The sequence below is a fragment of the Dendropsophus ebraccatus genome, chromosome 2 (genome assembly GCF_027789765.1).
Source record: "Dendropsophus ebraccatus isolate aDenEbr1 chromosome 2, aDenEbr1.pat, whole genome shotgun sequence".
NCBI classification, from domain to species: domain Eukaryota; kingdom Metazoa; phylum Chordata; class Amphibia; order Anura; family Hylidae; genus Dendropsophus; species Dendropsophus ebraccatus.
The window spans coordinates 70023555-70035648 of NC_091455.1; the positions used below are offsets into that span (position 1 = coordinate 70023555).

The 12094-nt window shown below is 47.4% G+C and overlaps 1 protein-coding gene across 1 annotated transcript; it reads left to right on the forward strand.

Moving 5' to 3' along the window:
• Positions 1 to 3016: 3016 nt before the first annotated feature.
• TGIF1 (TGFB induced factor homeobox 1) lies at positions 3017 to 11365 on the forward strand. Its single transcript, XM_069960087.1, has 3 exons — positions 3017 to 3190; positions 7006 to 7232; positions 9954 to 11365. The coding sequence occupies exons 1-3, from the start codon at positions 3175 to 3177 to the stop codon at positions 10527 to 10529; spliced, it is 819 nt and encodes a 272-aa protein (XP_069816188.1). The 5' UTR covers positions 3017 to 3174; the 3' UTR covers positions 10530 to 11365.
• Positions 11366 to 12094: the final 729 nt, after the last annotated feature.

Below are 12094 nucleotides of genomic sequence, written 5' to 3' on the forward strand. Positions count from 1 at the left end.
CAGCCAGGCTGAGGTGCAGGTGGGAGCAGGGGTAACAGCCAGGCTGAGGTGCAGGTGGGAGCAGGGGTAACAGCCAGGCTGAGGTGCAGGTGGGAGCAGGGGTAACAGCCAGGCTGGGGTGCAGGTAGGAGCAGGGGTAACAGCCAGGCTGAGGTGCAGGTGGGAGCAGGGGTAACAGCCAGGCTGGGGTGCAGGTAGGAGCAGGGGTAACAGCCAGGCTGGGGTGCTGGTAGCAGCGGAGTGACAGGTGCCACACACACAAAGCTAGTGAATTTGCGCGGGAAGAGAGCTGACAGCCGCCGCGGGTACCACGTGACACCGCAGCAGTCAATGTCACATTGTAGCGGCGGTTTCTTTGCCTCGGTGACGTCATCGCTATAGTGACAGTCTCGCTGACTGGAAGGAGACGTGTAGCGTCGGAGCAGTGATCGCCCATGACCTCATCGCTGGGGACACTGCTATTTATAGCCTGGGGGGATCTTTCGGGTGGGGGACGGAAACAATGCAGGAAACTACTCATGTGTACGAGATCATTCACACCGAAAGTTCTGCTCCATCCGGTAGTAAGAAAAGCTAGATACCCATCTGTCAGCGGGGGATGCCAGCCTGCACCAGCCTGCCGGTGTTCCATGCATGTCAATGAGGAGTGACTGTATAGACTGCGGGCGACCCCCGGGCTGTATAGACTGCAGGTGACCCCCGGGCTGTATACACTGACCCCTGGACTGTATAGACTGCAGGTGACCCCCGGGCTGTATACACTGACCCCCGGACTGTATAGACTGCGGGCGACCCCCGGGCTGTATAGACTGCAGGTGACCCCTGGGCTGTATACACTGACCCCCGGGCTGTATACACTGACCCCCGGACTGTATACACTGCGGGCGACGCCCGGGCTGTATACACTGACCCCCGGGCTGTATAGACTGCAGGTGACCCCCGGGCTGTATACACTGACCCCCGGACTGTATAGACTGCAGGTGACCCCCGGGCTGTATAGACTGCGGGTGACCCCCGGACTGTATAGACTGCGGGTGACCCCCGGGCTGTATACACTGACCCCCGGACTGTATAGACTGCGGGCGACCCCCGGGCTGTATACACTGACCCCCGGACTGTATAGACTGCGGGCGACCCCCGGGCTGTATAGACTGCAGGTGACCCCCGGGCTGTATACACTGACCCCCGGACTGTATAGACTGCAGGTGACCCCCGGGCTGTATAGACTGCGGGTGACCCCCGGACTGTATAGACTGCGGGTGACCCCCGGGCTGTATAGACTGCGGGTGACCCCCGGGCTGTATAGACTGCGGGTGACCCCCGGACTGTATAGACTGCGGGTGACCCCCGGGCTGTATACACTGACCCCCGGACTGTATAGACTGCGGGTGACCCCCGGGCTGTATACACTGACCCCCGGACTGTATAGACTGCGGGTGACCCCCGGGCTGTATACACTGACCCCCGGGCTGTATAGACTGCGGGTGACCCCCGGGCTGTATAGACTGCGGGTGACCCCCGGGCTGTATAGACTGCGGGTGACCCCCGGGCTGTATAGACTGCAGGTGACCCCCGGGCTGTATACACTGACCCCCGGACTGTATAGACTGCGGGTGACCCCCGGGCTGTATACACTGACCCCCGGACTGTATAGACTGCGGGTGACCCCCGGGCTGTATAGACTGCGAGTGACCCCCGGGCTGTATAGACTGCGGGTGACCCCCGGGCTGTATACACTGACCCCCGGACTGTATAGACTGACCCCCGGGCTGTATAGACTGCGGGTGACCCCCGGGCTGTATAGACTGCGGGTGACCCCCGGGCTGTATAGACTGCGGGCGACCCCTGGGCTGTATACACTGACCCCCGGACTGTATAGACTGACCCCCGGGCTGTATAGACTGCGGGTGACCCCCGGACTGTATAGACTGCGGGTGACCCCCGGACTGTATAGACTGCGGGCGACCCCTGGGCTGTATACACTGACCCCCGGGCTGTATACACTGCGGGTGACCCCCGGGCTGTATACACTGCGGGTGACCCCCGGGCTGTATACACTGACCCCCGGGCCGTATACACTGCGGGCGACCCCCCGGGCTGTATACGGTGACCCCCGGGCCGTATACACTGCGGGCGACCCCCGGGCCGTATACACTGTGGGCGACCCCCGGGCTGTAAGGGGTTAAGCTGTAAAGTTGCAGGGAGGAGGAGGAGGAGGAGAGTGCGTCTCGTCCTGCAGCTCCAGGAGGCAGGAGAGGGGCAGCTGTCACCGGGAGAAGAATGGGCGCAGGAGCCGCCTCTGCAGTCAGTGATGAGCCGTCCCTGCAGTCAGTGATGAGCCGTCCCTGCAGTCAGTGATGAGCCGTCCCTGCAGTCAGTGATGAGCCGTCTCTTCAGTCAGTGATGAGCCGTCTCTTCAGTCAGTGATGAGCCGTCTCTTCAGTCAGTGATGAGCCGTCTCTGCAGTCAGTGATGAGCCGTCTCTGCAGTCAGTGATGAGCCGTCCCTGCAGTCAGTGATGAGCCGTCCCTGCAGTCAGTGATGAGCCGTCCCTGCAGTCAGTGATGAGCCGTCTCTGCAGTCAGTGATGAGCCGTCTCTGCAGTCAGTGATGAGCCGTCCCTGCAGTCAGTGATGAGCCGTCTCTTCAGTCAGTGATGAGCCGTCTCTTCAGTCAGTGATGAGCCGTCTCTGCAGTCAGTGATGAGCCGTCTCTGCAGTCAGTGATGAGCCGTCCCTGCAGTCAGTGATGAGCCGTCTCTGCAGTCAGTGATGAGCCGTCTCTGCAGTCAGTGATGAGCCGTCTCTGCAGTCAGTGATGAGCCGTCTCTGCAGTCAGTGATGAGCCGTCTCTGCAGTCAGTGACGAGCCGTCTGTCTGGAGCAGCACAGGAAGCGGCGGAGTGAGAGCAGCTCCCCCTGGCGCAGCCTGTGTACAGCGCCGTGTCTGCTGCGGAGGGGGAAGCAGCCTGCCTCTCTCCTCCCCCTGTGTCTGACAGTCACTGGGAGGGTGTGAGGAGTGCACAGCTCCCTCATTACTAGTGTGAGTGCGGCCAGGGGAGCAGCGGGACATCCATCTACCTGCACACACAGACAAACTTCCAGCCAGTGACATCCCGGGACACAGCACCGCCACCGCCGCCACATTGTCACCGGGAGCCCGGGGAGCTGACACCATGAAGGCGAAGAAAGGTGGGTGCCGTGCGGGTGTCCGGCGCTGTGCACAGGCTGTCACCTCCGTGTCCCCGTGCCCTTTGTGAGGTGACAGCCTGTGCGGACGGTCCTGGGGAAAGTCCTTGGATGAGGTGTCTGCCTGTTGTGTCTGTGAGTGGGGAAGCGCCGGCTGCGCGTGTTCTCTCTCTTTGCTCTCTAGCTTTATTCTTGCAGTGAGGGAAATGTCGGTGTCAGGTGGTTGTGATTGGGAAAAGTTTGGTGCAGGAGTCTGTGAGCTCGGTGCTGCACACAAAGGAGAGGAGCATGGGGAGCATGGCTGAGGGCTCAGCAGCAGCCGCACTTGTGGTGGAACAAAGAAACTTTCTCCACGAGGGAGGTGACTCCACGCACATGTCCTGGGAGAGCCTGGCAGCTCCAGGGCTGGCACTGTGGCTCTAGCTGCCCTCCTGCCCCACCACAAGGCTTCTGCCCCACTTTACACTGACTTTTACCCCCTGTAGACGGTTCTTCCCTTCCAAGCTGCCCCAGACTGAGCTTCCTGGGAAAGTCTTTGTTTGGAGAGTCCACTTGCATTCCTGAGGGAAGGGCTACATAACTTTTTAGGACAACCATTTTGCTGATTATGAGCTTTTTCAGTCTTGTTAACCACTTTCGGAAAAGTTTGTAGAGAGTTAGAAGCCAGATGGAGCGAGTCCTTTGTAAGAGCTGGCCTCTCCACATCCCTCCCAGACTCACAACTTTGAATTCCTTTGTTCCTCTGAGCACCATGTGCTCCACTCAGCACTGACATAGTGAGGATGGGACAGTGCACTGCTCCTCCAGGACCTTCTTACCATGACTTCTTGAGAATTTACTCTTCAGCTGGAGGAAACACCAGACCATTTAAAGGTCATCAGAACTTTTTGTTGACTGGGACACACTTTTTTTTTTTTTTTTTTTTTCCTTTTTCGCCAGTCAGTTGTTATCCACTTTTAGGAAATGCACAGTTGAGGAAATTTAAAGAGTGAGTTGCACATAAAAGAGCTGAGTGTCTGTGCCATGTGAGGCGGATTGTGTGTGCTCAGCATTGTTCACATGGAAGACAGCAGGGCACGTTGGAAGGAGAGGAGCAGGGTGACAGGGAGGGGGCAGTGCTGCTGACAGATCAGGATGTGAGAAAGTGCTTGCAGATGCTTGAAACTTTTTCAAGCAGTTGAAACAAAAGGCTTGCTCCCCATCCCCCTGCTATTTGGACATGTTTGGAGCTTTTGTTCAGATTGTTGTAAGGAGAAGGCATAGTAGTGCTGTCTCCCTCGACGATTTCTCATACAATATGGTAGACTCCTTCCCAGCTATTCTGCAAAATGACCCGAGCGCTGAGATTTTATGGCTTTTAGGTGTACTTCATGACCTATCACCTCTTTGTTAAAGAGCACTGAAGGGGAACTTGAGAAATACATCTTTTTGGAAAGTCCCTTAGATTCCTGTTTGTGAAAAGTCATCCATGGCCAAGTGTACGGCTGACACTTTTCCCCCTTTGACACTCACTCCTCTAATAATTTATACAGATCTCCTAGTAACTGAAGTCATGGAATGCAATGCTTCTGTATCCAACAGTTGTGTAAAAAAAAACAAAAAAAACTTAATAAAGAATTGGCACATAAATGAATATTCCCTTTAATACTTCTTACACTTGGTTGGACATAGCTCATATTCAGTGAATTGCTGGATTCTGGCCTAGTGTGCACCAAATGTTTGACGTTTCTCATGTACCCTGTGCACTTTCACAAACACGTAAACCTATGTGCTGTGTGTGGTTCCCACAATTGCCACGTGCTTTGTTTTCTAACCACTTCCACCCTCGGAACCATAATGTGCTGACATCTGTCAGTGTCACTAGTTTGTATGTCAATAGTTTGTGTGTGAGCCTTTTTAATCGTGCCTTTTATAAAACAACAACAAAAACCCCACAGTCCAATATGGCCTGCCTTGATCTTGCTGAAGCAGCTGTTTCTGGAGAGAGGCTGGAAGGAAACTCTTTGAAGTTGTATGGGCAGATTACACCCTGTGGATTCCTCCTGTGTATGTAAGGCCGGCTAATAGAAGAGCCTAATAACCCTACTCCTTTTCTCCAAACTAGCGATGGACTTTGGATGGCGGCACTAAAATCAGAAAGCTTATATAGAGTTAGCAAATATTTTGCCATGGATATCCACATGTATTGATAAGCATGACCATTTTGCTAAAAAGCCGACTTAGTAAAGAGAGGCCAATCGCCATGTTTACCGACCCATTTTCTGAACATAAGTGACCAGCTACTTTCCAATCTGGGGCACGTTCTATACTAAAAACATCCAAAGTTCACCGGCTCAGCTACATAAGACTTTGCAACTCCTTTATACTACAGGTTCTGTTTACACATTGTTGTCTCACAAAACGTGAGAACCTAAAATGGTGACAACCCCCCCAGATAATCTGATGTAGAAGTGACATGTATTGAGCTCAGGCTCGAATGTCTCATCCGGCCGCTCACATAAACATTTATGGGGGTTTTCAGCAGCGTTAGTAACAATGAGAAATGACAGGTTCCTCAAGCAGAGCAGTAATAACTACACTGTTTACTTACGCAGCTGATAAGGGCTCTGACTACTTGTGTTTTCAGTCTGAGCAGCTTCCTGTTGGGATAGACGGCCTTAAAACACTTGTTGGTTTTATAGCTGTTTACGCACCCAGGCACTGTTTTTAATGCTTGGCAGGCTTCCTGAGGCAGCTTTTTACTTTGTGAAGGCCACTTTAAGCTTTTTTTGATACAATATGCTAGTCTGAGGTGTCCTGGGACACTGTCGGTATACAGCCAGCCCTCTTTACGTTAATGCGTCGGCAGCACTGTGCCAGATTGAGTCAATGTTCTTTGTGTAAATGACTAAACTCTCATGTTGCTGCGCTGGGATTAAACATGAAGTAAGCAGCCCTCAGGTTTCTGTTTTGCAACATTCTTGAGTCATCTGTCAGGCCTGTGTCAGTAAGAAATGACATAAGCGTTGCTCAGAAAGGGAAAGCACTGTGCTAATAACATATTAACAGTATTGCAGTGATTGGATAAAGGTACGGTAGCTAGCACACATTTGTCACACTGCGGTGCTCTGAGTGCTGCCACCAAATACACAAGACGCCTCTGTGTTAACGTATCACACATTGTGAATCTGTTTTATTTTAAGATTGAGGGATTTATAGTTTGTGGTGCGTTCATGGCTTTTTGTCACGCAGCCGTATTCTGAAATGATCCGTTATAAGAGTCCCAGCTCATTCAGATTCCACATTGTGTTCAGATGGGTGATGGAGGGCTGTGATGAAGACAGCGTCTGTCACATTCATTCTGCCACACAATACCTTTCTAACAATCGGCCGTGATTGATTGATGTCTGTGCCCTTAACACTGCGCCGCTCGCATTGTATAGAGGAATAAAGGTAAACAAAGCAATGTCATAGCGGCTATAAAGATGCTAGGAAACCGAAATATTTAGACTTCTGTGGTTCAGTATAAAAATGGATTGGTGACAGGTCTGTGCTGCTCGCATCAAGATCCATTAACACAATGACTGGCTCATCCGAGGGAAAAATATGTAATTTTAGGAACATGCTTCACAACTACTCTACCCAATTGTTTGACTCTCTTCATGGAAACACTTGACTGCTGTATTATGCTGACACAATTTATTATTATTATTAGATTGAATATTGTAGAATACAGCACTGGATTTCTTTTTGGACAAGTTTTACTTGCAATGAGCATGTGCTTGAAGTATTCTTGTGGTGTTTAACAGCAACTTATTGTTGACATGTCTTTTTCCTAGGTTTAGTTCCACTATCAGGCAGTGAAACTGAGGATGATGATGGTATGGATATTCCACTGGATCTCTCCTCCACTGCTGGCTCAGGGAAGAGGAGACGACGTGGGAACCTACCGAAAGAGTCAGTCCAGATTCTGCGAGACTGGCTGTATGAGCACCGCTATAACGCCTACCCCTCCGAACAAGAGAAAGCCCTCCTGTCTCGGCAGACACATCTCTCCACACTACAGGTATATTGAGGAACATTATTATTATGAGCTTTTGCTCATATATAAACTCCATTTGACTTTATTTTGAAGTAAAATGTGGAGGGCTAAAGACCATTCATTGTGTAGACACTGTTTACTATAAAATGAATTACCTATAAAAGCCACTGGGAAAATGTCTCTTGTGTGATTCTAAGTTGCAGTATGTCCCGGTAGGTTGAGTACGTGCATGGCAAATCGAGAAGTCTCTGCATGGTTGATAGTTAGTGTTAAAAGTCCATACAAGACAATGAGTACAGAACTGTCAGAATGGTGTGCACCGAATCGAACAGTTCTTTTCCTGTAGTTTACCCAGGAAACCTCACATCCTCTTGTTTGACGTTCTCTAAAAGGAATTTGACCAGTAAACATGTAGCTGTAAGAAATAGGCTGTCCTCATTATATGACAGGGGTGGGATCCTATGTGAAGTGTCGCCTAGTTTACCTTCTGAATACACGTCTTGGTGATAGATCATTCCTGGTCTGGCGTCATCTGGGGGCTTTTAAATGCTGAGGTTGTGTATTCTGAGAAGTTGATGCACTCTGAATATGTGCAATAATGTGGCACCATTCAGGGGGGAATTGCTCTTATGCTTGTGTAGTGTTACACTATTGTGTGTTTTGCACATAACAAGTAATGGGTCACTAAGAGAGTGTATTAGGCTTTACTCTGATGAACAACCCAGAAGAAACTGTTCTCTGTGAATCCCACTTTGGCTCCCACACAAACATGGAGAAGAAAATTGCAAGTCCTTTGTGCCTTCCCCAACTCGAAACAGGAAGCTTTGCTTGCAGTGCAAGGGTTAAGATTGTCCAGGTTGGCGTGAGGTAACTGAAGATATGCCTGGTAGCACAGTAAGTTCAGCAGTCTAGTGAGTCACCTCAGTCTCTGCTAGAAGACAAACAGCATCTTGTTTCAAAGGAAAACTTCCCACCATTAGCCTAAGGTATGGGAAATAACATGTGAACAACATTTAAAAAAAAAAAAAAGCTTTCAGCCGTCTCATAGGCGTAACATTATTACAGAGACACAACTACTCCTTTGTTTTAGTAGAAACTTTTTGATTTCTGATGTATAATATCAGCCTGCATGTGGAAGTTTTAGTCAGAGGTCAACAATGAATTCATTAGCAGAAGTGACAGCGCTCCCAGACTCTTCTATAGAAGGTTGTTTCTACCTGCATTGGTGTGCCATTTTATTCGCAGGATTTACACAAATGGGCACTAAGGGGGAGATTTATTCAACATGGTGTAAAGTGAAAGTGGCTCAGTTGCCCCTAGCAACCAATCAGATTCCACCTTTTATTCCTCACAGAAAATGAAAGGTGGAATCTGGTTGCTAGGGGCAACTGAGCCAGTTTTTACTTTACACCATGTTTGATAAATCTCCCCCTACATGTTTAAAGAAGAGGGGGGGAAAAAAAATTATATAATTTTTGTTTTTTTACTCCCATTTTAGCACAAATGTGTTAAGAAACCCCCAAACTCATATATGTGGAAATAAAATACACCTACTGAAATGGTAGGATTCATGTTGGCTAATACTTTTGGATTCTGGCACTCAGTAGGATAGTGACATTCTTGAGTCCCACGCTTGGTCTTGTACTTGGTTGCAGATGGATGGATATGAGGGTTGAGATATAGTGGTGTGTGTATGACAGATATAAAAGCTGAAATAAATGCTCTTATAGGCACTTTGCATGGATGGTTTATTAAGGTTTTACTTTTGAGTTTTATTCTTTGCTTTCATTAAAGCGTAACTGTCATTTCAGGGCCATTTTTCTGAAAACATTAAATATCAACAGTACAAGCGATTTTAAGAAACTCTGTAATAGGTTTTATGTACTAAAAGAGTTTCCTTCTGTACTGAAAAAGCAATCTCCCAGCCTCCCCCCTCACATCAAAAGCAGCAGGATTTCTGTCTCCATTATGTGGCTATGGAGAGGGGAGGGGCTGTTAGGAGTGACTGAGCACGGAGCAGTCCTGCAAAGCACAACACCCTGCAATCTTCTCTCAGTAAGTTCATAGATAAGCACTGACCTTTCTGACGCCTGAATTTAGCATTTTAGGAGCCCAGAGAGTCTACAAACAGCTGACCTTCATGTCATCTCTTCCTGCTCCCTCATCTCCCTCGGCCCCTCCCCCCTTCATAGGCTTACAATGGAGAGAGCAGAGCCCGTCTTCACTGGCTTCTCTGTAATGAAGACGTGTTTGCCTGATAATGCACAGATAAGAAGTCAGGGGGGGAGGCTGGGAGATTGCTTCTTGAGTACAGAAGGAGGCTTTTTTGGCTGATAAAACCTATTACAGAGTTTCTTAAAATCGCTTATACTACTAAAACATGACAGTTACGCTTTAAATTCCCTTTGGAACTAAGTGCATAGTTTTGCTTGGGTGTAACAATTATGAGAAGGGTATGGGATGTGTTAAAAAAAAATCCAGATACTGCACTACTAAGATGATGAGAATTCATCTGGCATTTCCCATCCCAGAATTACAGCAGGGCTGGGCAGCTTTCCCACTACAGTTGTTGCTAAACTTCATCTCCTAGGATGCTTAGCCTGCCATGAGTTGTTCAGCAACAGCTGAATGCCAAAGAATTCCCATTCTTCCCTGCTTACTAAATGTCGTGTCAATTCATTATTTGTGAAGCTTAACTCCAATGTAATGAGGAACGAAAGTCATGGATTTTTTTTTTCTTTGTAGGTTTGCAATTGGTTCATCAATGCAAGGCGTAGGCTTTTGCCTGATATGCTAAGAAAAGATGGAAAAGACCCTAACCAGTTCACCATTTCACGGAAGGGAGCCAAGATTACCGATGTTATACAGATGGACTCACCAACTGGGGCGAAGCCCTACATTCCCACTATAGACGAGAACTCTTTTCATTTCAGCTCGACAGGATCTAACCAGAGCTCAGGGAAGTTACTGGCCTCACAACTGTCTTCTCAGCAGTCTCTCCTGGCACGCCCCTCAGTCATCTGTCATACCACTGTAACATCACTAAATGATGCTCCTTTCAACTTCACCCATGTATTGAATGCTGGACAAATCCCAGAAAAACAGCAGTCTGAGGTAAATAAACTCACAGAAACCTCACTTGTCTGCCATGAAGACACTATAAAATTAGGACAAAACACAAATACACAGAGTGGACTTTTCAACACTCCTCCACCTACCCCACCGGATCACAATCAGGATTTCAGTGGTTTCCAGTTGTTGGTCGATGTTGCCCTCAAACAAGCAGCAGAGATGGAGCTTCAGTCGAAACTTGTGTCCTAAATTGTCTTCACTTGCCAAGTGTTCTGAACATTTCTTTCGAACTGCCCGAGTCGATATCAAAGACAGTTTGCATTAAATGATACTTTTTTTTTTTTTTTTTATATATATATTCGTGTTATTTGCACACGGGATTATGAAAGTGAAGCTTTCTTGACACAAAGAGGTCTTACCCCCTTTCAATGACTATTTTTGTTACTTTTTTTATTTGTCTTGGCCCATTATGAACTGTGACTACACCCTTTTGACTTTAGTGAGGTTCTCCATTGCCATTCATGGATAATGAGTTCAGAAAGTCACCATGTTATCTATATATATTTTTTTTTTCTCAAACTTTTCAGTAATTTAAGACAAATCTCAGGGGTGAAGGAGAGCAGATATCAAGTGTTTGTGTAATTGTATATATTATACAGTTACACCTACATCCTAACAATACTGTATTTCATTCCAATCTTCCTAAAGATAGAGCTACTGTAGAAACAACATGCTTTACGTTTCTTGGTAGATTTTGCTTAAATGTGAGATGTTTCCCAAGATTGTGACTTTTTATAATTTTTGGTACCTTTCAAACTGTGCAATATTTAGAAAGAAACAGATAGACCTTTTATCATTCCAGAGCAGCAGAGAATGCTCACATACTGTCTACCACATTTTTTTCCATTTTTTTTCAGTATATAATAAAGTATTTTGTTTAAGGTAATGTAAAAATGTTTTTGTTGCCTGGGGATGGAATGAGAATACCATGTAACTGGATACTGTTCCCATCTGGAATATTAACTGCTATGTAAAGTTTGTTTCTTTTGACATGTATTATTTTTTGTATGTTTTTGTAATATAGAAAATAACAAATCACAGCACAGTGTGTTTTGTATTACTTCATGGCATTAAGGATTGTAATGTTTTACGGATGGGGTATGAACTAATAGCTACATAACGAATCATATAATGAATCAAATCCACCATTACTTGGATTATTTACTGGGAAAATTTGTCCTAAAATTCTATTATAGCCCAAGTCTACAGAGCTGCCGCCACTGTTTTGTGGGAGTAATGCATCTCAGTCACTACGTACAAGCAAAAGTATGAAGCAGTAATCCTGGGCGTTGTTCTGTGCAGTTAGTTTTTTATTCCTTGGTCCAGTAAGACCATTAGGAGCACTGGCCCTCCCCCATAGCGCCAATTTGGCCCTCCCCCCACTGGTTCGCTTCATTGATTATCATTAGAAGGGGTGGGCCAGCCAGGGGCAGATGGGGGTACAGCAGTGCTCTGAACAGCACTCCAGTGCACCTAACTGTTTTACAGGGCTGAGGAGTAAAAAAATTAACTGTACAGGAACGTTGCAGAGGATAAGGGAAGACACATACCTTTATCCTCTGTGCCTCCTGCACAGTAGGGAGCTAGCAGCAAGTTATATTTATCTAACCTGCTGATAATTCCTCTTTTAAACAGCCTTTTGCTGGTTATTAACATTAAGGCTATGTTCACACACACAGTAAACGATATATCAAAGTACGGTCTTAATTTTTGTGTGAACAAGTGGAAAAAAGGCAGTATTTTGCAAAAGCAGG

Bases quoted from the DNA above. Each gene is read 5' to 3' on its own strand.
- TGIF1 (XM_069960087.1), top strand. The intron at 7,233-9,953 runs GTATATTGAGGA...TTTTCTTTGTAG, and splicing joins CACATCTCTCCACACTACAG to GTTTGCAATTGGTTCATCAA.